Source organism: Cutaneotrichosporon oleaginosum, assembly GCF_008065305.1.
Source record: "Cutaneotrichosporon oleaginosum strain ATCC 20508 chromosome Unknown ATCC20508_contig06, whole genome shotgun sequence".
Taxonomy (NCBI): Eukaryota; Fungi; Basidiomycota; class Tremellomycetes; order Trichosporonales; family Trichosporonaceae; genus Cutaneotrichosporon; species Cutaneotrichosporon oleaginosum.
In genome coordinates, this window is record NW_027072175.1 from 1,737,898 (window position 1) to 1,761,473 (window position 23,576).

Genomic DNA, 23,576 nt, shown 5'->3' on the forward strand with positions numbered 1-23,576 from the left:
GATCTCCAGGTGCCCTCAAGTCTCTGTCATCTCTAAGTCACCGGTCACTGCTACAACGCTATCGATCAAGGTCCTTCGGTTTCCTTCTACCTCGACCATTGAGCCAACTCTTCCTCTCTCAGGATCTGGCTCATTCCTTCTCCCTGTCACCCTGACCGTCGGAAGACGTTCCATCAAGGTCAAGGCTCTTCTCGACTGTGCTGCCGACCTCTCTCTGATTCATCCTCGGTTCATCAAGCAGCACAACATCTCGACAGTCGACATCGGCCACACTATCCCAACAGTTGTTGCCGATGATCGACCCATTCTTGGTGGAGACATCTCTTGCTCCACAACTCTTGAAGTCTCGACCACAGGAAGCCCTCTGCTTCATTCTAGCAACCATACTTTCCACGTTGCTCCAATTGGTCGACACAATGTTATCCTCGGAACTCCATGGCTTGTCCAGCATAATCCAACAATAAACTGGCAAGACCGTACTATTACTTTTCAAGCATGCAATTTCAAGTCCTCGTCCAAGGCTTGTGGTCAAGTCAAACCCAAGCCCTCGTCCAGCTCTGAGTCAATGACTAGGCTCTTAGCGCTGTCCTCGTCCAAGCACATGTCCCAGGCGACAACCGAAGAGTCTCCTGCTCTGGCCCAGCCCGTATCGAGCCCTCCGGCTCTACCATCTGCCCCATTGAGCTCCTCGACCTCGGTCCAGCCTATCCACGTGTGCAGTATGTCCAGGTCTGGCGCTCTCTGCGTGACTCGACTATCTCGATCATGGGTATCACAACCCTGGAGCAAGTCTCGGAACTCATCTCTGCCATCCCTGATCAGGAAGGAGAAGACGATGAGCAACAACCGGACCACGCTCAACTCCTCAAGCTCATTCCTCCTGAGCATCTCGAATACCTTGATGTCTTCTACAAAACCAATGCCGATCGACTTCCAAAGCATACAGCATACGATCATGCCATCGACATTGAGAAGGCAAAACTCCAAGTTTCAGTCCTCTTTACCTCTGTTCGGCTCGAGAACTTCAAGCCCTCGACGCCTACCTCAAGGAAATGCTTGCAAAAGGTTTCCTTCGGCCCTCAATCTCTTCGGCCTCCTCGCCCATCCTTTTTGTCAAGAAGAAGGATGGTTCACTCCGCGTCTGTGTTGATTACCGAGCTCTCAATGCCATCACTCGCACGAATCGGTATCCACTCCCTCTCATCCACGAACACCTTGCTCAACTTGCAGGTGCCAAGTACTATACCAAGATCGACCTCCAATCGGCTTACCACCTCATCCGGATCAAAGAGGGTGATGAGTGGAAAATGTAAGGGCCCGTCGTACGGTGTGACGGGACCGGTGAAGTACGAAGTCCGAACGGGAAGCGGAGGCGGAGTTAGGGGGAGAATGCACGGAGGGGTTGACCGATACTGGTGTTCGGGCAACCCTCGGTAGACGGTGGAATCACAAGGATAACAGAATCGACACGGGTGACCGGTCGGGCTACAAGTCTTATATAGGCAACTATAGGCGGGGGCCCGATTGGTCGGCCGAGTGTCGGACGAGTAGGTCGACCGGCGGTGGACGCAAGGTCGAGGAGTCGACCGAGGCGGTCAGCCGGTTGGTCGACAGATGAGGTGGACCGTATGTCCGACGAGGGTCGACATAGGTCGACCCGGCTTCCGAGCGGGGTGGTCGGACGAGTATCGGTCGAGCGGGGGAGTGGAGGTAGAGGAGATACGGGCGATCTCCGTGTGTACGGTTACGGACATACGGGGATCTCCGCTGAAGGTCATGGGTCGGTAGACCGGGCCATGACAGAAAACAGCAATCCGGACTCGATTTGGTCTCTTCGAATATCTCGTCATGCCCTTTGGTCTCACCAATGCCCCGGCATCTTTCCAGAACCTCATCAACGATGTTCTTCGCCCATTCCTTGACCACTTCGTCATTGTCTACCTTGACGACATCCTGATCTTCTCGAACACCAAGGAAGAACATGTCGACCACGTTAATCAAGTACTTGCCAAGCTCCGCGAACATGAACTCTGGGCCCATGCTAGCAAGTGCGAATTCCACAAGAACGAAGTCGACTACCTTGGTTACATTGTCACTCCCGAAGGTATCAAGATGGACCCCAAGAAGGTCTCAGCCATCATTGACTGGCCCACACCGACCAACCTCAATGGTGTTCGATCATTCCTTGGCTTTGCCAACTTCTATCGGGGCTTCATTTGAAATTACAGCCGGATCGTCTCACCACTTGTCCATCTCACCAAGAAAGATGTTCCCTTCAAATGGGACTCGGCCCAACAAGAAGCATTCGAGAAACTTAAGTTGGCATTCACGACTGCTCCAATCCTTGTCCATTTCCAGCCTGGCCTCCCGATTGTCATTGAGACCGACGCATCCGACTATGCACTCGGTGCTGTCATCTATCACCTCATCGATGGCATTCTCCAGCCAATTGCCTACCTCTCGCGCAAAATGCTGCCAGCCGAGCTCAATTCCGACATCTACAACAAGGAGATGCTTGCAGTAATCGAAGCCCTGCACTCTTGGCGGTGCTACATCGATGGCTGCAAGGACCTTACCATCCGGACAGACCACAAGAACCTTGAATACTGGAAGACAGCCCGCGTCCTAAATCGGCGCCACATCCGATGGCTTCACCTAATGCAAGAGCATCGACCCAAGATTGTCTACACTCCAGGCAACAAGATGACTCAAGCTGATGCCTTGTCGAGGCGCCAAGGCTTCCAGGAGGGAACCAAGCCATCCAACATCCCTCCTACGGCATTGATTTCTCCCGATCTCTTCCTTGACGACAAAAATTCGATTCCAGTTCCGATCTCTGCGATTCGTGTCATTCCCAAAGACCCAGTTCAAGATCTCGATGATTTGGACACTCCTCCAGATCTCATTCAGCGCATTCAAAGTGCTCAGCCCCTCGATCCCGATCTCTCAGATCTGATCCCCTATCTCAAGGATCCCACTCTTTCACCTCCTGACAATCTTCTCGATGACCTTCAAGTTCTGCAATACGTCGACAATGCAGTTCACCTCGGTCATACCCTCTATGTCCCTGATGATCATCAACTCAAGCTCGATGTCATCAAACAGTGTCACAATGACCCTCTCGCAGGTCATTTCGGTCAGAAGAAAACTCGAGAACTTGCCACACGTCACTTCTTCTTCCCTGGCATGTGCAAGTTTATCGACCTCTACGTCAACGGTTGTCAGACCTGTGCAAGGAACAAGACTCCTCGGCACAAGCCTTATGGTCTCCTTCAGCCTCTCCCGATCCTGGCAGCCCCATGGACCTCTATCTCCATGGATGCTATTGTCAAGCTCCCCAGTTCGAAAGGATTCGATTGCATCATGATCTTTGTCGATCGATTCAGCAAGATGGCCCACTTCGTGCCATACACCGAACGTGGTTTCGATGCCCCGAAACAAGCTGAGATGTTCTTTGACTCCATTGTTCGACTTCATGGCATTCCAACCGACATTGTCTCTGATCGTGGATCAATCACTCGGTCAGAATTCTGGCGTGCCTTCGTCTCCCTCCTTGGCTCTACACCAAACTTCACGACAGCCTTCCATCCTCAGGCTAATGGTGGTAATGAGCGCATCAACCAAGTCCTCGAGCAGTACCTGCGGATCTACATCAATCATAATCAAGATGATTGGGCTCTCCACTCCAAGCTCGCGCAAGCTGAGTTCGTCTACAACAACTCAGTTCACTCCTCGACAGGCTTCAGTCCATTCGAAGTTGTCTATGGCCTTCATCCACGTTCTCCTCTCGATCATGCCAAGCCGACAAAACTCCCTGCGATCAGCCAGTTCAACGAGCAACGCTCTGCCCTCCGAGCACAACTTGTCAAGAACCTTGAGAAAGCTCAAGCAAATTACAAGCGTTTCTACGACCGCCATGCTCAAGAATCTCCTCGGTTCAAGGTCAATGATATGGTCTATCTCTCTACCAAGTACATCAAACCTTCCCGAGAAGCTGCCAAGCTCTCCCAGCATCGAATCGGACCTCTCAAGATCATCGCCCCGACCAAGTCTCCTCTCGCATGGGTACTCGAACTCCCTGCTGGCTTGAATGTCACCCCGATCTTCAATGTCAGTCTCCTCGAACCTGTGCAAGAAGGACACCCTGGTCAATTCCAAGACGAGCCACCGCTTATTGAAATCGATGGTGAACAAGAGTACCAGCTTGATTTCATCCTCGATTCACGCGTCGATCCTGAAGACTCCTCCAACTACCAGTACCTCTGCAAGTGGCGTGACTACTCAGACGCCGAAAACAGTTGGGAACCCTACGACAATGTCTGTGACACTACAGCGTTCAGAGTCTTCAAGAAAATGCATGGAAAAGATCCTCGCCATGTATTCCCTCAGCTACAGCGGCGGCGACGCCGAAAGTCCTAGCCGGTGGGACAAGTCGGTCGGACTCAGTCCGACCTCACCAAGGAGCTTCCCTTGGTCGGACTCAGTCCGACCTCACCAACACACCCACCGTCCTCTTCATCTGGTACGCCCTCCTCGTCATCTGGTACACACTCCTCGTCATTTCACACGCCCTCGGCGTCATCACAGGCGCCCTCACTGCCATATAAGGCAACCACGTCTCCATCTCCATGTCGATCATCCTTCCTCGGTCTCCCTCTCGAACGTCCTCTCGACCTTCTTCTCTCTCAGATCACTTCTCGCCATGCTCTACCACCAGAACGGCACCCCACTTCCTCTCGCCGACCACATCCGCGATCTCATGAAGGTGGCCAACCGTATCCTCAACAAGATCGACTGTGAGATCCCGAACATTCCTCTCCATCTCTTCGCTCTTTACGATGTCTCCCTCGCTGCACTTGAAGAGCAACTCTGCCTGGACACCTTCGACATGCGCCATGCGATCCTTCTGCATGAAGCGGCCTCAAAGTTCAACAACCGAGTCCTCGGACGTCCCTGCTTTCTCGAGTTCACCCGTGTGCAACCTTCCCAATACCAAGTCAGCAGCAGTACTCGCGCAGACTCAGCCGCTGGTACCACGTTTGCAACCGATTCACTCTCGCGATCGAAGGCCTTGGGGATGCCATTCTCCATCACCAAGGTGTGTACGACTTCACGCATTATTCCCAGTAGATCAGTAGTTCCTCCATGTGGTGTCGAGACGCCACCTTCTCGGAGGGGAGCTACTGTCATGACCACACCATACACGACGTCATCGTCCCCAAGATCTCTCGACGCGTGCCCTGATCCCTTGACATCATTCATTCCTCTTGCAAGATCCATGACTTCATTCACCTACACGCCATTCCGATCTATCGACCTCATCATCAGATCTATCGACATCACTACCAGATCTGTCGACATCGTCTATGGCATCATGGATCTATGCCCCCTATCTAGTCCCCTGTCCTAGTCATCCATATATAGAGGCTACCTCAGCTCTCTGTAGCTCTATCGATGGATCATACGTCACTCTCTTGTCTACCCCGTCCTCGTCCACTTCGGTAACCAGCGCCCGAGTGTCCCTCACGTCCTTGATCCTCCTCGTTCGAGCCAACACCCTCCTCCGTGTAGGCTCCACCCCTGACACTTGGCCTCCACAGTGACACTTGTGACGATCCGAATGACAACGACTACCGAGCACCGACTACACGTGCCGACTACGTGGCAACCACCACGCGATAACCATGCAACCTGATCGCAAGGCGCTCCACATCTCATAACGGCGTCGGTACCGATCGGTACCCACATCGGCACCGCTCACCTTGTATCGTCACATGTATGGAGACGCCTCAGGATCTTTCCCCCCAACTCTTGATACTCGTCGTATTCTCACCCCGTCATAGTACCATAGTCTTATTGCACGCCTATCACAGTTGTCGACTTCGAGTCATCGGGGTGGTGGAGCAGCATCCGGTGTACGGACACCTTTGTGCTCAACCACTCCCTAGCCTCCGCCTTTCCGAACGGCGCGGGGCCTGACAAAGATGATCGGGGTTGGCAGGATGATAGAGCATCTGCAGGGCTGCAGGAGCAGGTGGTGTCAAGTAGAGCACAGGTGGAGAGCAGATGTGGTTGTCTGAATGGTAGTATGCCTTTGCTGTCTTCCTTGTGTTGCATGGCATTGTGGGTATGTGGATGGTGTGCACAGGTGGATGGTGTCCAAGGGTGAATGAATGGCGTCGAGGGTTGAGTGTCCTGTGCTTCCACAGTCCACCACAGGGTAAGGACCCGGAAGAAGTACTCGAAGGATGGACGGCGTGCAAGGGTGGCGACGGTCTGCAATCAGCTGCCCGTCCAAATGCATCAACTCGCCTTGGCGACAAGTGTTGGGTGTGCCAAGGGGGATGGATGGCGCCGAGGGGTAACGTTGTGTACTTCCACAGTCCACGAGGTGGATAGACGGTGTGCGAGGGTGGATAGACGGTGTGCGAGGGTGGATGGATGGTGTGCGAGGTGTGAATGGTAGTGTGCTTACGCAGCACTTTGTGGGATGAAGACGGACGGATGGATGGATGAGCAATTGAGCAAGATGGGGATGCAGCGTACGCGGGCGGCGTATGCGGCATGCGGCACAGACTGGCATTTTCCCATGTGGCATATTCTCCTGCCCCTGTATCCGATGTGAGAGTCATCAGGCATCGAGGCCCGCTTCATGTATCATACTTGCACAGATCACATATACAATTGGAATACGAACACAGCTCACGACGCTGGCACCTTACGGGTTGGGCGGCATGGACGGGACCCGGGGGCGCCTCGTGCGCGAGAAAAAGTGGCGCATAGTAGCCATCGGAGAGGGCCGCGAAGAGGGCGCGGAGCGAGGCGACGGAGGGTGCAACAACGGAACAGGGGCACTTGAAGGCGGGGAGCCCGAGAAGCCCGAGGCGGAGGCTACGGACGCCGAGGGCACTGAGGACGGCGGGGACAGAGTCGTCGACGGCGCGTGTGGGGGGGCAGTGCCCCTCTTGAGAGCATTGGCAAGGCGACCGGGTCGCAGCTTGGGCGCAGGAACCTGCTTCAACTCGTGGTCGAGCCACACGATTGTGGGCTCGGCGTCGGGGTCGTCATGGTTGACTTTGGTGAATGGGCGCGGCGGGAGCGATTCAAGTGCAGGGACGTGGGCATCGACCCAGCCCGCCCAAGCGTCGTACCCTTGTGCCCGCAGGGTCGGCGGCGGACAGCCACTGTCGACGTACTTTTGCCAGATACGGCTGGCTGCGGCGAGCAAAAAGGGCTGAATGTCGGAAAGATTGGCGAAGCGCATGAGGTCGTTTTCGTCAAAGTTCTCTTTCAGAATGCCCATGGCCTGCGGTGAGTGAGAATGTGAGGGAAGACTCACAAGAGTATGCGCAAACAACGAGAAAAGCGGGATCTGGCGCATCCACTCATCCCCGGTACTGATCATGCGGCCGGTGCGGTCATCGCGGACGCGAGTACAGACGACCCTAGTTGTGTCAGTCTAACGAGGAAGGGGTGGGGGAAAGTGGGGCGGGGTAAAGACGACCACGGCGGGAGGCTAAGCCGACCGCCCACACAGCAGCAAGACCACTCACAACTCAGCAACCTTGTCAAACACGGCAAGCGCGAAATCCCCGAGCGACATCTCCGCCAGGGCGTCGACGTCGCGGGACTGGATGAGCGTGAGCCACTTTCGGCTGACAGCGCGCGCGACCCAGTGGAGCTTGAACCTGCAGTTGGTCTTGTAGGGAACAAAGTCTTGGGGACCGAAGAAGACGATGCCCCACCACTGGGTGACGGGGAAGTTGTAGACGTGGGATGGGAAGAAGGTCTTCCTGGGCTCAGAGGAGGTCATGATTGAAGGGTTGGCTGTGATAACGACGAAGCCAGGATGGATGGGATGGATGCAAGGAGGATAGGTGAATGAGATGGATGAGATGAATGAGAGTGAGAACGTGTTTGGCCACTGTTGCGTGTGTTTTGTACTGCGCGCCCAGATGCTTCCGCGCTTCCGCAATCTGCAACAGATCAACAGGCTTCTTTCCGCTCCCATCCTCGATCTCCGATCTCTCCTCGATCTCCGATCTCTCCTCGATCTCCTCGCTTCGCACACCGCCACGCTCACCTTTGTGTCACACCACACGTCGTGACGAGCAATGAAGACAGCGACGAGTGTGTTTCGGCCACCCAGCTCCGCTCATGCTCTACCAAGCCCGACATCCGACAACGGTTCTGGCATACTCTGGTGCCAAGTGACGCGCCCCGTCTCCAACAGTCTCTCGGCCGTCGGGGCCTCGGAGATCCAACCCGCCAGTCGCAAGATCGATGTCTCCAACATTCCCCCCTCTTTGTGCCCAAATAAGAAGTGAGATGTGTGATCACACATGTCCCCCGATTCCCCGAGTCCCACGCCCTCCGCTCCACTAATAATACACTACACTGCCGTGTCACGGGACACGACGCCGTGGAATGCCGCGCAGACGTTTATAGCTGTGCCGAGCTTTTGCATATCCTCGCCACCCGCCCCCCTTCACACCATGAGCGACGAGCACGCGCACCAGCACGACCACCCCGCCCACATACACGCCGACTCGCACCCTTCGGCATCGCAGGACGCCATGCACCTCGCGGCGTCGATGCGGCAGGCGGCGCGAGACCACGAGGCTGGGCACGACGAGCACGTGGCCGAGCAGGTCGAGCGCATGAATAACGACCACACGCCCGAGGCGACGCGCGTGCTCAACGAACGGGAGATGCCAGCGCCGGCGGCGAGGCATGCGCTCGCGGGCCAGGACGACCTCGCGGTCCCGAGACGCTTCGCCGACTTTAGCAAGACGCCCGATCTGTTCCGGCACACGCCGGTGTGATTCGGCGGAAGAAGGTGGGGCTGGCGACATCGAGTAGGCTATACGACGAGTGCTTCGAGCAAAGACGGCGCGCAGATGCGCCAAGAACAGCGAGCGCTAGGCAGCAGGGTGTGAAGGCGGGCCAGTCGGTTCCAGGACCAGGACGAGGTGGCAAACCAAATGTAGACGACAAAGCACAGCGATCATGACGAGGCACGAGTGACGGGCACGGCTGGGTTGTAGTCCCCATGCACAGTTGTAAGCAACGCGGAACAGCATCCCTGTACATGCTCTCTATGCTCTAGCCTTTCCTCTACTTCTTCTTCATCAAGCCCTTCTGCAGCCACTTGGGCATCTTGACCTCGCCCGCCTTGCCTGTGAGCTTCTTGGGTTGCTCAGGAGGCTCCTTGACGGCAGGCGGGGGAAGCGGTGCAGCTTGTGCGCGTAACTCGTCCTTGAGAGGCGCAGGGTAATCAGAGGCTGGTGTCATTATAAACACCTGGGACATGACTTACAGTTCATCATGGCGTCCTCCCACCGCACCAGCAGGACACTTTGCGGCACCAGCCCCAATTCGCTGAGGCTCTCCTTACCTCCCGAGCCGCCTCTGATCCCAGCAGCGTTCGGCCCGCGCTGTGGACCAATTTGGGGTTGCACAACGCGCGCGCGCATAGCTGGGTTGATGTGCTTGGGTGCTGGAGGTTGGGGGACGGGGTGCTCGGGGAAGGTGGTGCGTGGAGGCTGATACAGGGTGAATGGCTTGGCAGTGGCATCGGAGGAGAGAGACTCGCGCACAAATGCGTACACGGGCTGGATACTGCCATCAGCTGTGCGCAGTGTACGGTTACTCACGGGGAAGTTGAAGGGAAGATGCTCTGTATCTGTGTGCCATCAGAGAACTTGATGCGAATGGTAGCCTGCGGTCAGCTTGCGATCAACAGGATGTGCGACTTACATTAGGCCACTTGTCCGCCTTGCGCTTCTCTGCAGCTGCACGCTCCGCCTCACGGTGCTTCGCTGTGAGTAGAGGCGCCTCATTCAGCTGCTTTGACCGGCCGACAATCATGGTATGATAGCTCTGCACGTCCGAAATCGTTGGCTCGAAGAAGGACGCGTCAGGCTCGGCGGCTGGGGTCAGCTTGATCTGCGCAAGACAGCGGGCGAAAGGAGCGGGATTCTGGGGATAGAGAGGAAGGAAAGAAGGCAGTAGACGAGAGAGGGGGAGAGGAGGGGCGAAGGACGGCGAGTGCAGCCTAGGACGATGGGTGTTGTTACTAGGGTGGAGGGGCGGAGACCAGGACAATGACCGACGGCGACTTACGCTTCGAGGACGCGTCGGCGGGGCGGAACACCTGGACATTTGGAGACGACGAAGATGCCTGGGCAGGCGAGGCAGGAGTGGACGCCGCAAGTGGCGCGGCGGGCGAGGCGGCTCGAGGTGTCTGGGAGATAGCCGGGGGAGAGGCGGGCAATGTCGACGCCGAGGTCGATTGTGATGTGGGAAGAGTGGGCGAACTCATTTCTGCTGTCGCGTCGACGAGCTGAAGAGAAAGAGAGAGAGAGTTGAAAAGAAGTGAGAAGGAAGAGCGAGGATGATGAATACCGGCGAGGGGAAGGATGAAGGATGACATGGAGGCACAACCCGCTGAGCGAGCGTAATGCGGGGCCTAATTTTCAGTACCCGATCGCCATATCGTCACCATCTCATATCCTCCCCTTCTGCCTTGCTCTAGCGTTCCAGCGTCTGTATGCATCTATGTTGTGCGGATCGTGCTAGACACTCTAAATCTAGCACACTACTGCCCTCTAAGCCTCTTTGGCCGTCCGCACGCGCTCGTTCTTGAAAGCCCAGTCCACCGCGAGCTCGACGTCATCGCAGATGGCCGAGGGAATGTGGCTCGGCTCGCCGCCTTGGTACACGCCCGTGCGGAGGAGGATCGAGTCCCATCCAAAGTTGTTGGCGCCCCAGATATCTATCATCAGCCCATGTCAAGCCTCAAGACTCACCAGAAAGTGGATTGTCTACGCGCGCGTCAGTATCACATCTCGGCTTGCTCACGTACCTCCGATCATGTACCTGCAGTGAGCTCAAGATTGCTTGGTAGGAACTCACACATTCAGCTCCTGGTCTACCCCACGAAGCTCTTTGACGCGCCGCCGCAGCATGGTGTCGGCGAACTCATAGGTCAAGCGGTGCGGCTTGCCGATCTGCGTGAACGGCAGGTCGAGTCCGGTCGCAGCCTTGTACACGGCGCTGCAGGAGAGGGAAAAGGCACCCATACCTAGCCGCACCACGGGATAGTCACTGGAGTCAGATGCCAATTGGCATGGGTACACGTACGATTTCCACTCCAGGTCGGGGTTGGAGAAGAAGAGAGGGACCTCTCCGCCAGGCTTCTGCACATGCCGGTCCTTCCGCATCGTGCCGAGCAGCCCGCCTTCTGACTGCATCAGTTCGTTGATGATGGTCATATCGCGGCCCCAGTCATAGGAGTCGTGAACAACGAAGATCGCGCTAACGGCCGTGGTAGTGAAGTCGATGTCGTGCTGGTCTCAGTCGTGACGAACCAGTCTAACACGACGTACCCGCACTAGCTCCTCGTCGGCCGGGCCGAACTTGTACCTGTCCCAAATGGAACGATTCCAATGCAAGATGTCGTGTGGCAGTACAGCCTTCTTCAACCCATACGACTCGCCCACCTTGCGCGCTGCGTCCTTCGGTCCACCAATGCAGAGAACCACCTTGTCCGCGTACTCGGCCATGGCGGGCTTCAGGGGCGTATGGCTTTGCACGAGCTGGTTCTCGCCGAGCTGCGGTCAGCTAGACTTTTGAGAGGGGCGCAAAGCGCCATGCATACCTCGACACCGAGCTCTCGTGACAGCAGCTTGACTCGTTCGGCGTCTACCACACCGCCTCCATTCGTCATAAGAAGAAATGGGACCGGTCTGTCGTCAGCAACGGGAGATGGTCCGATCTAGGGGCCAGGTTTGGCTGGTACTGGACGTACCGAGGTAGCTGCCCGTCCTCCCCAGTGAGCAGCTTCATGACACGCTTCGCCTGGGGCAGAATAAACTTGCCCTGCTTGAGAACACCATCCTAAGATCAGCGCTCTGTTCGTGATAATACGACGCACGATGTCAAACGCGAATGCGAGCTTGTCGGGGAAGGGGGCATAAGCGGCTGCGATCAGCGGCCGCCTCTCATCTCGAACCTACAGCTGAGCGCACGCCGTCCCGATAGATGCGGCAACGCAGTAAATCGTGGAAGGACGGTAATGGGCCGCACAGCGAGGATCATAGTATCTCAGCCAGAGTCGACAAACGAGTGGAGCGAAGTGCGAATGAAACTCACAATCATCGCTCGCGACTCACCGCAGACAGGCATGAATCTGGAGACCCCGCCGGGATCAGATTCTGTCGGCAAAGATTGGCCACCCATTGCTGATGTCAAGGTCGACAACATCACGACCACTGAGAAGGAGCGACATGGCCGACAAGGACAAGAAGGGCAAAGACAAGGCCGTGGCGGCGGACGCGGGCGCCATTGACGATATTTTTGCGGCGCCCAAGCCTAAGAAGGACAAGGGCAAGAAACGCGACGACAAGAAGGCCAAGGTGGAGGAGGCGGCGCGGAGGAGCGAGGTGAAGGAGAAGAAGAAGAAGAAGGAGAGGGAGAAGGGAAAAGAAAAGCATCAGGAGGAGGAGCCAGAATCGGGCGCCGTCGAAGAGGTCGTCGATCCCTCTGTCGCTGTCGTCGCGGCTCTTGGGCGTGCAAAGGAGGCGCGCGCTTCGGGGAAACGCGACCGCAAAGAGGTTGAGGAGGACCGTATGTGGCGCGATAGCCGAGGCGACGCCGATCGTGAGTAAAACAGAATCGTGGAGGCTAACGGCAGGCAAGCGCACGGAAGAAGGATACTTCGTGTTCAAGGAGGCTGAGCTAGGCATCGACCCCGAGGCGGGCGGCACACCTCTCTGCCCCTTCGACTGCGACTGCTGTTGGTTTTTCCCCCGCAACGCTGCTGACCCCAGGTTTCTAGTTGTACAAGTGATGTCATGCCTATATGTACTCCTAGTCCTTCGCCCACCCGAGGAATCACGTAACCATATCTGCGGTCAGGCAGAACAACCCGTAACTCACAGAAGTAGTCGTCGACAAGCGGAAGGTATCCGCCGATGAGGTCGCCCGCAAGAGAGATGAGCGGAATGCGGCCAAGGAAGTTGATGACGCCCACGACCTTGGGGCGAGTCCATCCGATCCACATAGGGCCTTGGAGGAAGAAATGGGAAGCAATGCGGCGGTCGGCGTGGGCGTAGTGCTCGGCGAGGAGAGTAGAGTCGCCAATGGGCGCACGCAGGCGGCGCGAGAGGAGCTGCATCGCGATGGGGACGGCAAATGGCCACAAGCTGCGGCTGAGAGTGGGCAGCGACGCCGGGTGGTACCGTGCGCGATTGGGAGCACGCTAATTTCAGCTCGTATCCAAATTCAGGGCACTCACCGATGCACGAACGAGGAGGACGACTTGAACGAGAATGGCGGTCGCGGAGAGGAGCTCTGCCGCCATCTCGCTTCCCGTACCCAGCTCGGGCACCAGCATAAGTGGGTGGGGAAGGTACTCCTCGGGAAGGGAGCTGATAAGCGGATACAGGTGATTTCTGAGGGGCGCACGCGTAGTCACAGCGCCGAGAACGGGGCGGCGCTCACTGCCGCCCTTCTTCTTCTCGCCCGAGCTGGAGCGCGGGAGGAGCTTGTCCTGAGGGACGGTGGCAAAGTCGAACTCGCGCCTCGGCGTCGGGGGATCAAGCACGGGTCGCCGCGTGATGGCGATGATGAGGAGACGCAGTATAGTTCTGGTTATTAGAGCCGTCGAGAACACATACTCACTTGACGCTCTCGATGGACATGACGACCTTCCAGCGGATGCGGTCTCCTGCGCGGCGCTTGGCAACCATCTCACTCAGCAGCTCGATGTACGTGATAGTAGTCAGGGCGCACGATGCGCGGCGGTATGTCGCACTCCGCTCGCTCCAGTAGCGTGTGTAGCGGGCATGTTCGCTGGGCGCGGGGAGAATGGGCGTGAGGCGTGGAACGGGAGGGAAGCCAGGCTGACGGACTGTGCTTGGCCCTCCGCCGGCCTCCGGCGCGAACGGATGGGGCGGGAGCGAGAGGGCAGCGGGGATACGCTTTTCCAGCAGTCTGTCATGCACGCTGCTCACGACCGAGAGCAATGCATAAACTACAGGTCAGCGAAAGGACGGAGGGGAAGGGGCAACTCACGTCCCTCGGAGGCAATGTCGGCGTCGGCAAAGCGGCCTGGGAGAAACCAGGTGACATTGCGGATGGCGGACTCGACCGTGTTGACGGTGCTGACATTGTCGAGGAGGAGCTGCTCGTATGCCTGTACGAGTTGGCTCATGGTAACGAAAGTGGAGCTTGAGAGGAAAAGAGAGATGACGATGGCACGAGTTGTGGATATGCGGCGGATGAGCATCACCGCCGGACACCGGGTGGGCGTTGCCGGTCGGTCAACGGAGCACGGGCACTTGGTCCCGTTCTATTGGTACATGGTATGAACATGTTTTTCCTCAATCATCTCTCTTCCAGACGCCTCTATTCTCCATCGTCCCAGTCCAGCTCACTCTCTCTGCGGTCGGCAGCCGCTCAGTGTCGCTATTCACATTCGGGCGACGTACGTCTGTCTGACTGCTTGCTCTTTGTAGGCGAACTTCGATCGCCCTTGGCGTGACGCACTCCCGGTGGTCCAGCCCGTAATGTAGGATCCAGGCTGGTTGCTCTTCTGCTCGACTGTGGTTATAAGAGTGCATGGCCGCGATACAACGGACGCGGTGATTCAACAATCAGGCTGTGGGAGGTGTCGGAGTCCAGTCGAGCTCGGCGCTGTGAGGCTAACAGCTGCGGGCCGCAGGGATTCTCCATCAGATGCAACCCGAGCTAGGCAGTCCAAATCAGAGTTGGCTCGCCATCTGCTAGCGTAACAAGCAGTCAACTATCTGTGCATGCAATGCGAGGACGGGAATGGAGCTCATACATGACTTGTGCCTCGATAAGCATGTGAGACGGGGACTCTGGGTGCCAGACAGTGCCTGTTGTCTTGGGCCTTGCAACTGGCTGCTGTTCAGACTTGGGTTGTCACGGACCTCGTTTGATCCTCTGCAACTGATCTATCGTTTCTTTCCACCTACTCCAGCTAATTTTGTCAGTCTCGACGAGTGCATGTGCAGCGAGTGGTGAGTGAACAATACGCTTCGGCGTGCGCGCGTACTGCGCTGCGCGTGGCGTACGCATCAATGAGCAATGTCCCTGACGCTCCCCGCCCCCGCTCTCTCCCACCGCACATCGTCCATCATCATCCCCCATTCCTCGCATCGCCTCGTCTTCGCTCTTCGTCTCTCTGTCTCTTCGTCTCCCTCATCTCTTGTCCGTCGGCGCCAACGCTCCCTCGCTGCGACGCGTCGACGCGACCGCGCCATTGTCCTGTGCACACCTCTTCTGCCCCTCCTCCACCTCTCGCCGCACTTCCTACTTCGTCCTCTGTCCGTCTCCTATCTATTCCACCCTGGCCATTCCCTACGGTCATGGGCAGCGCAGCTCGCACTTTGAGAGCGCGCAAGAGGCGAACGACATCTACAACCTGTACGGGCGCGATAGTTGGGCATCGGCCTCAGACTCGCACGTCATCCCGCACCAGGCGCGGGAAATGCCCGGCGGCCCCGAAGAGCTCGAGGAGCTCGATGCGAGCCAGTACTCGGACGACGATGAGGAACAAGACGTGTATACGACCCCTAGACCATTCCACGCGACCGACTATGTCTCGGTGCCCCTACAGCAACAGCGATCGCGCGACGACGACTGGGAATTTGCTCGCCCGGCCACCGCACAGGACTTCACGCGCCAGGATGATGAATGGAGCGTCGGCGGGCACTCCGAGGGCGGGGTTCAGCATCCTGCACCACAGGGCATAGCAGTAGGGCAGGCGCTTACGCACGACTATGCGCATCCGGCCCAGAGACATGTCGTGCCCCACCAGCTCGCGCAAACGTGGATCGCAGAACCTGTGACGCCCGAGAAGACATCGCGGTCCAGCCGCACTCCGCCCCGAACTCCCGAAGTGGTCGTACATCAGTCACCCGATCCGCCAGGCGAGCGGCGCTCGTCGTCCGCCGTCCCTCTACGGCTTCGCGTGGACACCTCTCCGCAGACTCCGCCAGGGCTATCCCCGACCGAGTCGTCTTCGCCGGTGCACCCGAGCATTGCACGCATAGCGGCATCTTCCCGCAACGGCTCTGCCGTGTCCAGTCTGGCGGCATCGAACACTTCCTTAGTCTCGTCACAATACCCCGGCGAAGACACCGATGCGTATCATGTGCGGTCTACTTGTAAGTTATATTTCTTCCAGCCAGAACTGACCGCAGACGCACGTCTGGATATCGAGGGCGTATTCGGTGACGGGTGGGACGAGGGAGTCGAGCGTACGCGCGGCGGCATTGGGTCCGGGTCACGTATGACGACAACTTGGCCGGATACAGGGATCATGAGCGACCAGGAGCTCAAATTCCTCAAGAGCCTGGATCGTTACGGCTTTGTGGACCGGAACACGCTGACGCGATCCGAGCATCGTCTAGTCCGCGTCCCGGTCGCGCCTTTCAGCTCGCATCCAAAGGTTTCGGCGAAGAGGGCCACCGAAGTCAAAGTACCGGCGGCGAAGGGACCACCGCCCTCACCTCCCGGCTTGCCGCCTGGTGGGCCTAGCCGAACCGATGAAACGCGGCAGAGGAAGAAGGAGGCCGAGCGCGTCAACAAATGGATGGCGATGATGAGTGTGGCGGAGAGGGATGAGGGGCGGAACGTGACTGGGTGGCGGTGGAGCTCGAAAGAGGCCGGGAAGCACAAGACTCGCGTGTGGAAAGGCATTCCGGACAGATGGCGTATGGCGGCGTGGTGGACGCTCGCTGAGGCGGCGGCTAACGACGCGCGGCGCAAGGGCGAGCGCGTACCTGGGCATGAGGCGCTCGAGGCCGACTACACAGTGCGCAAAGACTTGCCGAGCACGAACGATGTGCAGATTGACCTTGACGTGCCGCGCACCATTTCGGGACATGCGCTATTCCGCACGCGCTTTGGGCACGGGCAGCGTGCCCTGTTCCATGTCCTCCACGCGTTCTCCCAGTCCTGCGGGACATGCGGGTACTGCCAGGGGATGGGGAGTGTTGCTGCTACTTTGCTGTGTTACTTTGAGCCTGAGGTGAGTTTGCTGCATCGACATTGACTAACATTAGCGAACATACTCGCTCATGGTGCGGTTACACGACCTGTACGACATGCACGGCATGTTTGCGCCGGGATTCCCGGGCCTGCTCGAAACGTTCTACGTGCAGGAGCGGCTAATGGAGTCGATCCTGCCGGATGTGTACATGAGCTTCGTGAGCCTCACCTTCTACAGCAACTGACGACAGAAACGAAACATGATCTCGTCCTCGGCTTGGGGCGCCAAGATCTACATCACACTTTTCGTCAACGTCGTGCCATTCAACGTCCAACTGCGCTTGTGGGACGCCATGTTCCTGGACGGCATCGATGTCATGATCATTGCGGTCATAGCCCTTCTCTGGGCTTATCGGCGCGAGCTCGCACACCCGTCCGCCGACTTTGAGAGTATCTTGAGTCTACTCAGCAGCTACTATGTGCCCGAGGACGACGACGCCATGCTCGAATGGATGCGGCGCCTGCTGTGGCAGCCTGGCGTGCGCGACCTCATTACCCACTGGCGGCGTGAGTGGCGCAGAAAGGTGGAGCAGGGCGTGGCCATGGAAGCGCTGCTGTAGCGTCGTCGGGACGGGTTTGGAGGAATAGGGATGGGCAACGTTTCTACAGCGGCGACTGGAGCTCGCCTGGTTATAATATGCATATGCCGCGTTGCGCGCGTCGACTCGGATGGAAACGATGGAACAGGGCAGATAACGCTTGGCCATCGCCGCCGGCTATCTGCCGTGATCGAGACCGGCCGACGCGTCGTCTTTTTCAAACCATCTCACCATCCACCATGCGCGTCCGCCAGATCACCGCCGCCGACGCGACAGGAGCTCTCCGCGCCGAGCTGGCGCAGTGCATGACTGCTTCCTTCTTGACCTGTGCGTGTACGCGAGTGAGCCTTGAAGCCTCTCTGCGTCCCGTTGCTTCATTCCTCACCCCCTGACCCGCTTGCCTTCGCCTCATCTCGTTCTACGCTCACCTCCCATTCCGCCCACCGCATGCCGCGCATGCCGCAACTCCACTCACTAGCTCACTGCGCACTCGTGCATTAGCCTCGCTGACGCTAGACGACACGTGGGTCAGCATGTGGGGTTCGGATCCGGCCTTCACCGAGAGTCTGTTCTCCGACGCCATCACCAATGCTCTGCAGAAATGGGAAGTGTGGGTGACGGAGGAGGAGGAAAAGATCCTCGGCGTCGCGCTATGGTGTCCTCCCGGCGTGGGCTTTGAGTGAGTGCTCGTCCCGCTTCCACACTCCGCCACTTGGCGCGTCCATATGAACCACAACTGATCCCAGCACGACCTTCCTCCGCCGCTCCATCGTCGCTCTCCCCCCAGCGCATCGCGACCACTTCGTGTCCCACATCTCGCCCCAGTTCCGGATCATGGAGACGATCCTGCCCGGCCACGACGTCAAATGGTGGTACCTCGCCTTCCTGGCGACGCATCCCGACGCGAAGGGTAAGGGCGTGGGCACGGCGCTGCTCAAGGCCGGAGCCGAGCGGGCGGGGACTACGCCGCTCGCGCTCAGCACGGGAAACGATGCCAACCAGGCGTTCTACGAGGGCAGGGGGTATGTCAAGCGCGGTGAGGTGGGCGCCACGCTGGTAGACGGGTACGTGTGGACCGAGCGGCTGATGGTGTGCCCTGGCGACGCGGAGATCGCATAGTGCGCGGGGCAGATAGAGGTGTAGAGAAGCGGGCTCGGATGCGCGCGCACGGCGCACGCTGGGCGTGCGCGGCATCGGAGCTGGACGACATGCATCGGACACGTTCATGCATGAGCGTGGCACGGCGGCGCATGCCGCACCAGATGGATGCGGGTGGGGAGGTGGGATGCGGAGTATACAGTGGTCTCCGCCGTACCTTGTCGGATGCGGTCGACTGCGAACGGCTACGACGCGGAGTTCGCGGATCGCGGAGTACGTACGCGACATTCCACAGTCATGTCATCACGCCGGCAGCTAGCCAGCCAACCCGCCGGGCGCCAGCGTCCGAATGTTGCACTTGCAGGGGTAGTGCTTAAAGACAAGATGATTGAACGACAGAGGCGCAAACACCAACTCCTCCATCTCATCTCCAATGGCCGTCTCCGTCCGTCACGTCAAGGAGGCCGACGGTACGACCCCATCCGACCCTATCTGACAATAGACGCTTTGCGCGCTGAGATCGCTGAGGTGCTGACAGCCTCTTTCGTGACCTGTACTTGATGCCGCGGCGGCGCTGACGTAGACCGACCATGGGCTGGGCTCTGGTCCGCTGATCCTGCCATCTCCCGCCTCGTATTCACCGACGCAGTGAGCCACGCCTTCGCGAATGGTTGGCAAGTCTGGGTGGCCGAAGACACCAAGATCCTCGGCGTGGCGCTCTGGCTCCCGCCAGGCGTGGATGAAGGGTTAGTCTCTTGCCCTCCTCTCCTTCCCCCTCCTATCCTGTCTCCGTCCTCAGCTCTCAGCGTACAACTCACGCGCAGCACCGAGTTCTTCGCCCGCGGCATGAAAGCCATGCCTGAGCACCTCGCGGTGCATGCCTTAACCGTCGTAGTGCCAGAGTTCATGAAGCTCGACTCGATCGTGCCCGGCTCAAAGCAGGCGTGGTGGTTCCTCTCGTTCCTCGGGACGCACCCCGACGCGCAGGGCCGCGGCGTGGGCAGCGCGCTGATGCGCGCCAAGATGGATGCTGTCGACGGCCCGTTCGCGCTCTCCACTGGCACGGAGAGCAATCTCGCGTGGTACGGCCACAGGGGGTTTGTGACGCGCGGCAGCATCAAGGCACCCCAGCATGACGGATGGTTGTGGGAGGAGCGGTATATGACCCATCCGGGGGATGCGGTGGTGGATGGCGGAGTGAAGAGGCAGTAGGGGTATCATACGTACGCACCGCTCAATGTCACGTATCATGATGGTTGTGAAATTTTATGCGAATACAAGGCGCTCCTGACCTTTCCAGCAAGGATGCAGTACACTGCTGAGGATGTGGCAAACAATTGGCGGTGCTGACCGGTCTATGCTTGCATTGACCCCACTCTACCGTCGACAACCCGCTACCCCCACCCAACCTCCCACCACCAGTACCCACCAGCCTCGTCAGTCCTCCCTTCGCCCTTGCGGCCCTGCACCGCCCGCTTGCCGCCTCGCACGCCGAGACGCAGCCCGTGCTTGGCCCCCAGTCCCTCTCCGCGCATTCCCTCCGGGACGCTGGTGCACAGCGCATCGGATGGCAGGGCAGCCTTAGCCGCCGCCCGGCGTTCCGCGAGTGGAGGATATGACTGAAGCGGGGGAAACGCGACGTCAATTGACTCGAGCTCGGGCGTGAATGTCGGCCGGATGGGCGAGAGGAGGTGCTGGTATTAGTATTGGGGTCAATGAGCCATGCAGGGAAATTCGGTTAAGGAAGCGTCCTCCGTTCGACTGCCGGTAGACTCACGAGAACACCCCCCGTGTCACCCCGCCCTGGGGGGCGCACGACCCATTTCGCGACTTGGCGGATCATGCCCGCGTGTGTGGGGTCGTAGACGCAGTCGGAGGCGATCACCAAGTCGAACGGCTCGTCGAGCCAACGGACCAGCTCCTCCTGCTCCCCCTCCACCCCTTCGTGTAGTGCGTCTCGAGCGATAAGTCGTGCTCGCGCGTCCATGAACGCCGGGAACGTGCACCAGTCAAGTTTGGCGATTTCGATGCCTGCGGCTGGTGGCGCTTCTGGTAAACGGGGGGTCGCATTCAAGTCCACACAGACCCGCAGGTTCGCGAGGACGTCCGGGTGGAAGTCTGTCGCAACCACCAGCCCGGGATCAGGAATGGCGCGTTTCTCCGGTGATGTGCCCATCGGGCCGGGAGTGGGCGCGCCCATTGCGGCCGTGGCGGCACGCAAGTCCAGCAGCTTTCGACAGAGAATGGATAGAAGCCCAGTGCCCGCGCCCAGCTCCAGGACGCGCGTACTGTGTGGGAGGAAAAGGCCGAATGTCGTGGGACGAAGTGACATCTCTCTTCCGAGGAGGATCGCGCTGCCCCAGGTCTGCACACCGACCGAGATGTGGTCGGTGATCGGCGCGTCGTGCAGGAGGACAGGGAGGGCCGCGGACCGCCCCCGGCCTGTTCCGGGTGACCGGGCGAGGGGGGAGCTGGCAAGAACTGGGGAGCGGCCGAGGCCCCCGGTTGGGGAAGAGCTCAGGCGCGCGAGGAAGCGCGTCGTCTCGGGCGACAGGCCGGCGGTGTCGAGCGGCCGGAACGCGCGGAGGCCTGGCGCAAGTTCGGGGGCGAGTGGGAATAGGAGGTGGCGCGTGAGACCACCAGCAGCGGACGTGCCCGCCATGAGTGCCAGCACAGCGGTCGCGTCGCGAAGGACTGCCTCAACCTCGCGAGTCGCGGCGTCTTCTTCAGGCGTAGGCTCCTCGTAGTCATTAGCCTCGAGCCAGGTCTGGGCGCGACGCACGACGCCGTTCAGCCACTTCTCGGCCCATTCGCGCTCAAACGGATCAGAGTAGCCGCCCTCGTTATCGTCCGTGTTCTCATCATGCCATTCTTCCGGCTCTTCATCGATTGGCTCGTTCAGCCCGAGGCCCTCCATATCGAGGTCGAGGCCAGGGAGATCGATGCTTCCGCCAGACAGAGTGCGCTTCTTCTTCCTCCACTTACCCCTCTGCCCAGAGTCGTTGGCTCCAACGCTGCTGCTGTCTGCTTCGTCCGTCTCGAAGTCGATGTCAGCCGCCGTGAATCCGCCGTGGATTGGCGGCATGTACATTTCCTTCAGCACCTCCATGTACCCGATGAGGTCGGCGGCAGCGAGCGGCGCCAGACTCCCCTGATCCCGCGGGAGGGCGGGGAGGAACGACGTTGGGTTCGCCCAGCGCGACATGGCGTTGAAGGAGATGGATGGAGCGATTGACCAAATTTCCGGCCCCGCACGCGTCATGAAGTGGCCTGCGGATCACGTGAGCTGACCTCCACCTGGGAGGTCCACTTTCCGTGGGAGGACGGTTCACGTCGCTCCCCATCGACTAACGACGCTCTCACGCTTCACATCATCGCGAAGAGCTGAGCAAGCATATAATCACTGTTATCCTTGCCTCATCACTGTCTCAGTCACGATGCCGTCGCTTGTCGCCCTCTATGTGAGCTGCTCTACCTTCAGACTGACCTCAGCCCCCCCTCCTTCTTCTCTACATCCCCAGCTACCTGCTGCACCTGTACCGCGTCCTATTACCCCTCCGGCCCGCTCCCGATGTGACTCTGGTGCGCCTTCACGGAAAGCTCAGAGAGGCAAACATTGCCCACCCAGACAGCGAGATGACCGTGGAGCGCGGTGTCTCCCTGGAGCGCATCGCCCCCGGCGATCTGCCCTACTGCGAGGACGTGGTCGTCTGGGGAGAAGGCGAGGATCGTGTTGCCATCTTCTCATGCGATCCCTCGCGTGACGTGTACAATCCGTTTGCGGCCGAGGGAGACCCCGCCAAGGCCCAGCCGGGACGCCTCGTCGCTTACCCCTTGGGCGACGGGCGTGCTGAGGCATACGACATTGTCCACGACTTTGCGAGCGAGCTGCACCCCCTCGGCGTTGGGGTTCACCGCACCCAGCCCATTCTTGCAGTTGCGAACCTTAATACTACACGCCCCTCGGTAGAGATCTTCCGCCTTACGGCTGTGGCCGGCAAGCTGCGCGGGCAGCACCTCCGCACGCTTGCCCATCCCTCCCTCTCCACCCCCAACGCTGTCGTTCCGCTCTCCGAAGACACCGTGCTCGTCACCAACAGCTTCCGTTACAGCGCGCAATACTCGAAGATCCTTAACACGCTCGAAACGTTCCTCGCTGTGCCCGGTGGCATGGTCCTCTGTCTCACGGCCACCGACAGTGAAGATGCGAAGTGCGAGGTGCTGGCGCGTGGCATTGCCCTCGCCAACGGCCTTGCGCTTAGTGACGATGGCAGTGTGCTCGCCGTAGCGGGGTGTCTCACGGCCAATATCCACATCTACAACGTGTACCCTGCACTGCTGCCCGACGCGCACGACGTGTCGATGGCGGGGCGCCTCAGCTATCGGGAGTCTATCCCCGCGGGCTTCATGGTGGACAACCTCCGGTTTGTGCGCACCGACACACACCACGTATTCCTTGCGTGCGGCCATCCCTCGGGACTCGACTTCACCAAGTGTGCCAAGAGCCACGGCGCTCAGCTGAGTGGCACGCGTGCCGCGGCTGTGCGTGTGCCCAAGGTCGGGAAGAAGGGCTGGTTGAATGCGATGTTCACGCGCGTTGACGATCGCATCACGCCAGTGTTTGAGGACGGCGGCCGCATCCTTGGGTCTGGCGCGACGGCGTGTTCGGACGGATCGGGTGGCCTCATCGTGACGGGGCTCTTCGACAAGCGCGGACCGATTCGCTGCGCCAGCATCGAGCTGTGAGGTCGTGGCTGCTGAGCAGCGCTGGTAGACAGCCAGGCATGACGTAGAGCACATGCTGTATTCAGTCTGTATCATGCATGAGTTTCACCACAAGGCCAACTCGTGCTT

At 58.9% G+C, this 23,576-nt stretch overlaps 13 protein-coding genes across 13 annotated transcripts; 6 read left to right on the forward strand and 7 right to left on the reverse strand.

Annotated features, from left to right (window-relative positions):
* Positions 1 to 1,595: 1,595 nt before the first annotated feature.
* Positions 1,596 to 1,778, reverse strand: COLE_07119 (uncharacterized protein; the record flags this gene model as incomplete). Its single annotated transcript, XM_065626522.1, has 1 exon — positions 1,596 to 1,778. The coding sequence occupies one exon, from the start codon at positions 1,776 to 1,778 to the stop codon at positions 1,596 to 1,598; it is 183 nt and encodes a 60-aa protein (XP_065482216.1).
* Positions 1,779 to 3,667: 1,889 nt separating this feature from the next.
* COLE_07120 (uncharacterized protein) lies at positions 3,668 to 4,090 on the forward strand (the record flags this gene model as incomplete). Its single annotated transcript, XM_018421057.2, has 1 exon — positions 3,668 to 4,090. One exon carries the CDS (start codon positions 3,668 to 3,670, stop codon positions 4,088 to 4,090), a length of 423 nt encoding a protein of 140 aa, XP_018274771.1.
* A 1,843-nt stretch (positions 4,091 to 5,933) lies between these two features.
* On the reverse strand, positions 5,934 to 6,632 carry COLE_07121 (uncharacterized protein; the record flags this gene model as incomplete). The annotated part of the gene is made up of 1 exon (XM_018419960.2): positions 5,934 to 6,632. The coding sequence occupies one exon, from the start codon at positions 6,630 to 6,632 to the stop codon at positions 5,934 to 5,936; it is 699 nt and encodes a 232-aa protein (XP_018275092.1).
* An 86-nt stretch (positions 6,633 to 6,718) lies between these two features.
* COLE_07122 (uncharacterized protein) lies at positions 6,719 to 7,303 on the reverse strand (the record flags this gene model as incomplete). The annotated part of the gene is made up of 1 exon (XM_065626523.1): positions 6,719 to 7,303. One exon carries the CDS (start codon positions 7,301 to 7,303, stop codon positions 6,719 to 6,721), a length of 585 nt encoding a protein of 194 aa, XP_065482217.1.
* Positions 7,304 to 8,342: 1,039 nt separating this feature from the next.
* Positions 8,343 to 8,825, forward strand: COLE_07123 (uncharacterized protein; the record flags this gene model as incomplete). The annotated part of the gene is made up of 1 exon (XM_018424599.2): positions 8,343 to 8,825. One exon carries the CDS (start codon positions 8,343 to 8,345, stop codon positions 8,823 to 8,825), a length of 483 nt encoding a protein of 160 aa, XP_018275094.1.
* Positions 8,826 to 9,117: 292 nt separating this feature from the next.
* Positions 9,118 to 10,324, reverse strand: COLE_07124 (uncharacterized protein; the record flags this gene model as incomplete). The annotated part of the gene is made up of 5 exons (XM_018424600.2): positions 9,118 to 9,284; positions 9,320 to 9,621; positions 9,657 to 9,721; positions 9,760 to 9,932; positions 10,126 to 10,324. 5 exons carry the CDS (start codon positions 10,322 to 10,324, stop codon positions 9,118 to 9,120), a joined length of 906 nt encoding a protein of 301 aa, XP_018275095.1.
* Positions 10,325 to 10,793: 469 nt separating this feature from the next.
* COLE_07125 (uncharacterized protein) lies at positions 10,794 to 12,102 on the reverse strand (the record flags this gene model as incomplete). The annotated part of the gene is made up of 8 exons (XM_065626524.1): positions 10,794 to 10,806; positions 10,918 to 11,109; positions 11,146 to 11,351; positions 11,391 to 11,615; positions 11,663 to 11,750; positions 11,813 to 11,901; positions 11,939 to 11,985; positions 12,021 to 12,102. The coding sequence occupies 8 exons, from the start codon at positions 12,100 to 12,102 to the stop codon at positions 10,794 to 10,796; spliced, it is 942 nt and encodes a 313-aa protein (XP_065482218.1).
* A 625-nt stretch (positions 12,103 to 12,727) lies between these two features.
* On the reverse strand, positions 12,728 to 14,218 carry COLE_07126 (uncharacterized protein; the record flags this gene model as incomplete). The annotated part of the gene is made up of 4 exons (XM_065626525.1): positions 12,728 to 13,264; positions 13,301 to 13,652; positions 13,687 to 14,038; positions 14,080 to 14,218. 4 exons carry the CDS (start codon positions 14,216 to 14,218, stop codon positions 12,728 to 12,730), a joined length of 1,380 nt encoding a protein of 459 aa, XP_065482219.1.
* Positions 14,219 to 15,520: 1,302 nt separating this feature from the next.
* On the forward strand, positions 15,521 to 17,645 carry COLE_07127 (uncharacterized protein; the record flags this gene model as incomplete). Its single annotated transcript, XM_018425642.1, has 4 exons — positions 15,521 to 16,199; positions 16,236 to 17,065; positions 17,100 to 17,243; positions 17,277 to 17,645. The coding sequence occupies 4 exons, from the start codon at positions 15,521 to 15,523 to the stop codon at positions 17,643 to 17,645; spliced, it is 2,022 nt and encodes a 673-aa protein (XP_018275099.1).
* Positions 17,646 to 17,863: 218 nt separating this feature from the next.
* On the forward strand, positions 17,864 to 18,743 carry COLE_07128 (uncharacterized protein; the record flags this gene model as incomplete). The annotated part of the gene is made up of 3 exons (XM_018425643.1): positions 17,864 to 17,951; positions 18,141 to 18,303; positions 18,371 to 18,743. The coding sequence occupies 3 exons, from the start codon at positions 17,864 to 17,866 to the stop codon at positions 18,741 to 18,743; spliced, it is 624 nt and encodes a 207-aa protein (XP_018275100.1).
* Positions 18,744 to 19,155: 412 nt separating this feature from the next.
* Positions 19,156 to 19,934, forward strand: COLE_07129 (uncharacterized protein; the record flags this gene model as incomplete). The annotated part of the gene is made up of 3 exons (XM_018425644.1): positions 19,156 to 19,192; positions 19,306 to 19,468; positions 19,547 to 19,934. 3 exons carry the CDS (start codon positions 19,156 to 19,158, stop codon positions 19,932 to 19,934), a joined length of 588 nt encoding a protein of 195 aa, XP_018275101.1.
* A 182-nt stretch (positions 19,935 to 20,116) lies between these two features.
* COLE_07130 (uncharacterized protein) lies at positions 20,117 to 21,927 on the reverse strand (the record flags this gene model as incomplete). The annotated part of the gene is made up of 2 exons (XM_018424604.2): positions 20,117 to 20,416; positions 20,500 to 21,927. 2 exons carry the CDS (start codon positions 21,925 to 21,927, stop codon positions 20,117 to 20,119), a joined length of 1,728 nt encoding a protein of 575 aa, XP_018275102.1.
* Positions 21,928 to 22,159: 232 nt separating this feature from the next.
* On the forward strand, positions 22,160 to 23,468 carry COLE_07131 (uncharacterized protein; the record flags this gene model as incomplete). The annotated part of the gene is made up of 2 exons (XM_018424605.2): positions 22,160 to 22,183; positions 22,215 to 23,468. 2 exons carry the CDS (start codon positions 22,160 to 22,162, stop codon positions 23,466 to 23,468), a joined length of 1,278 nt encoding a protein of 425 aa, XP_018275103.1.
* Positions 23,469 to 23,576: the final 108 nt, after the last annotated feature.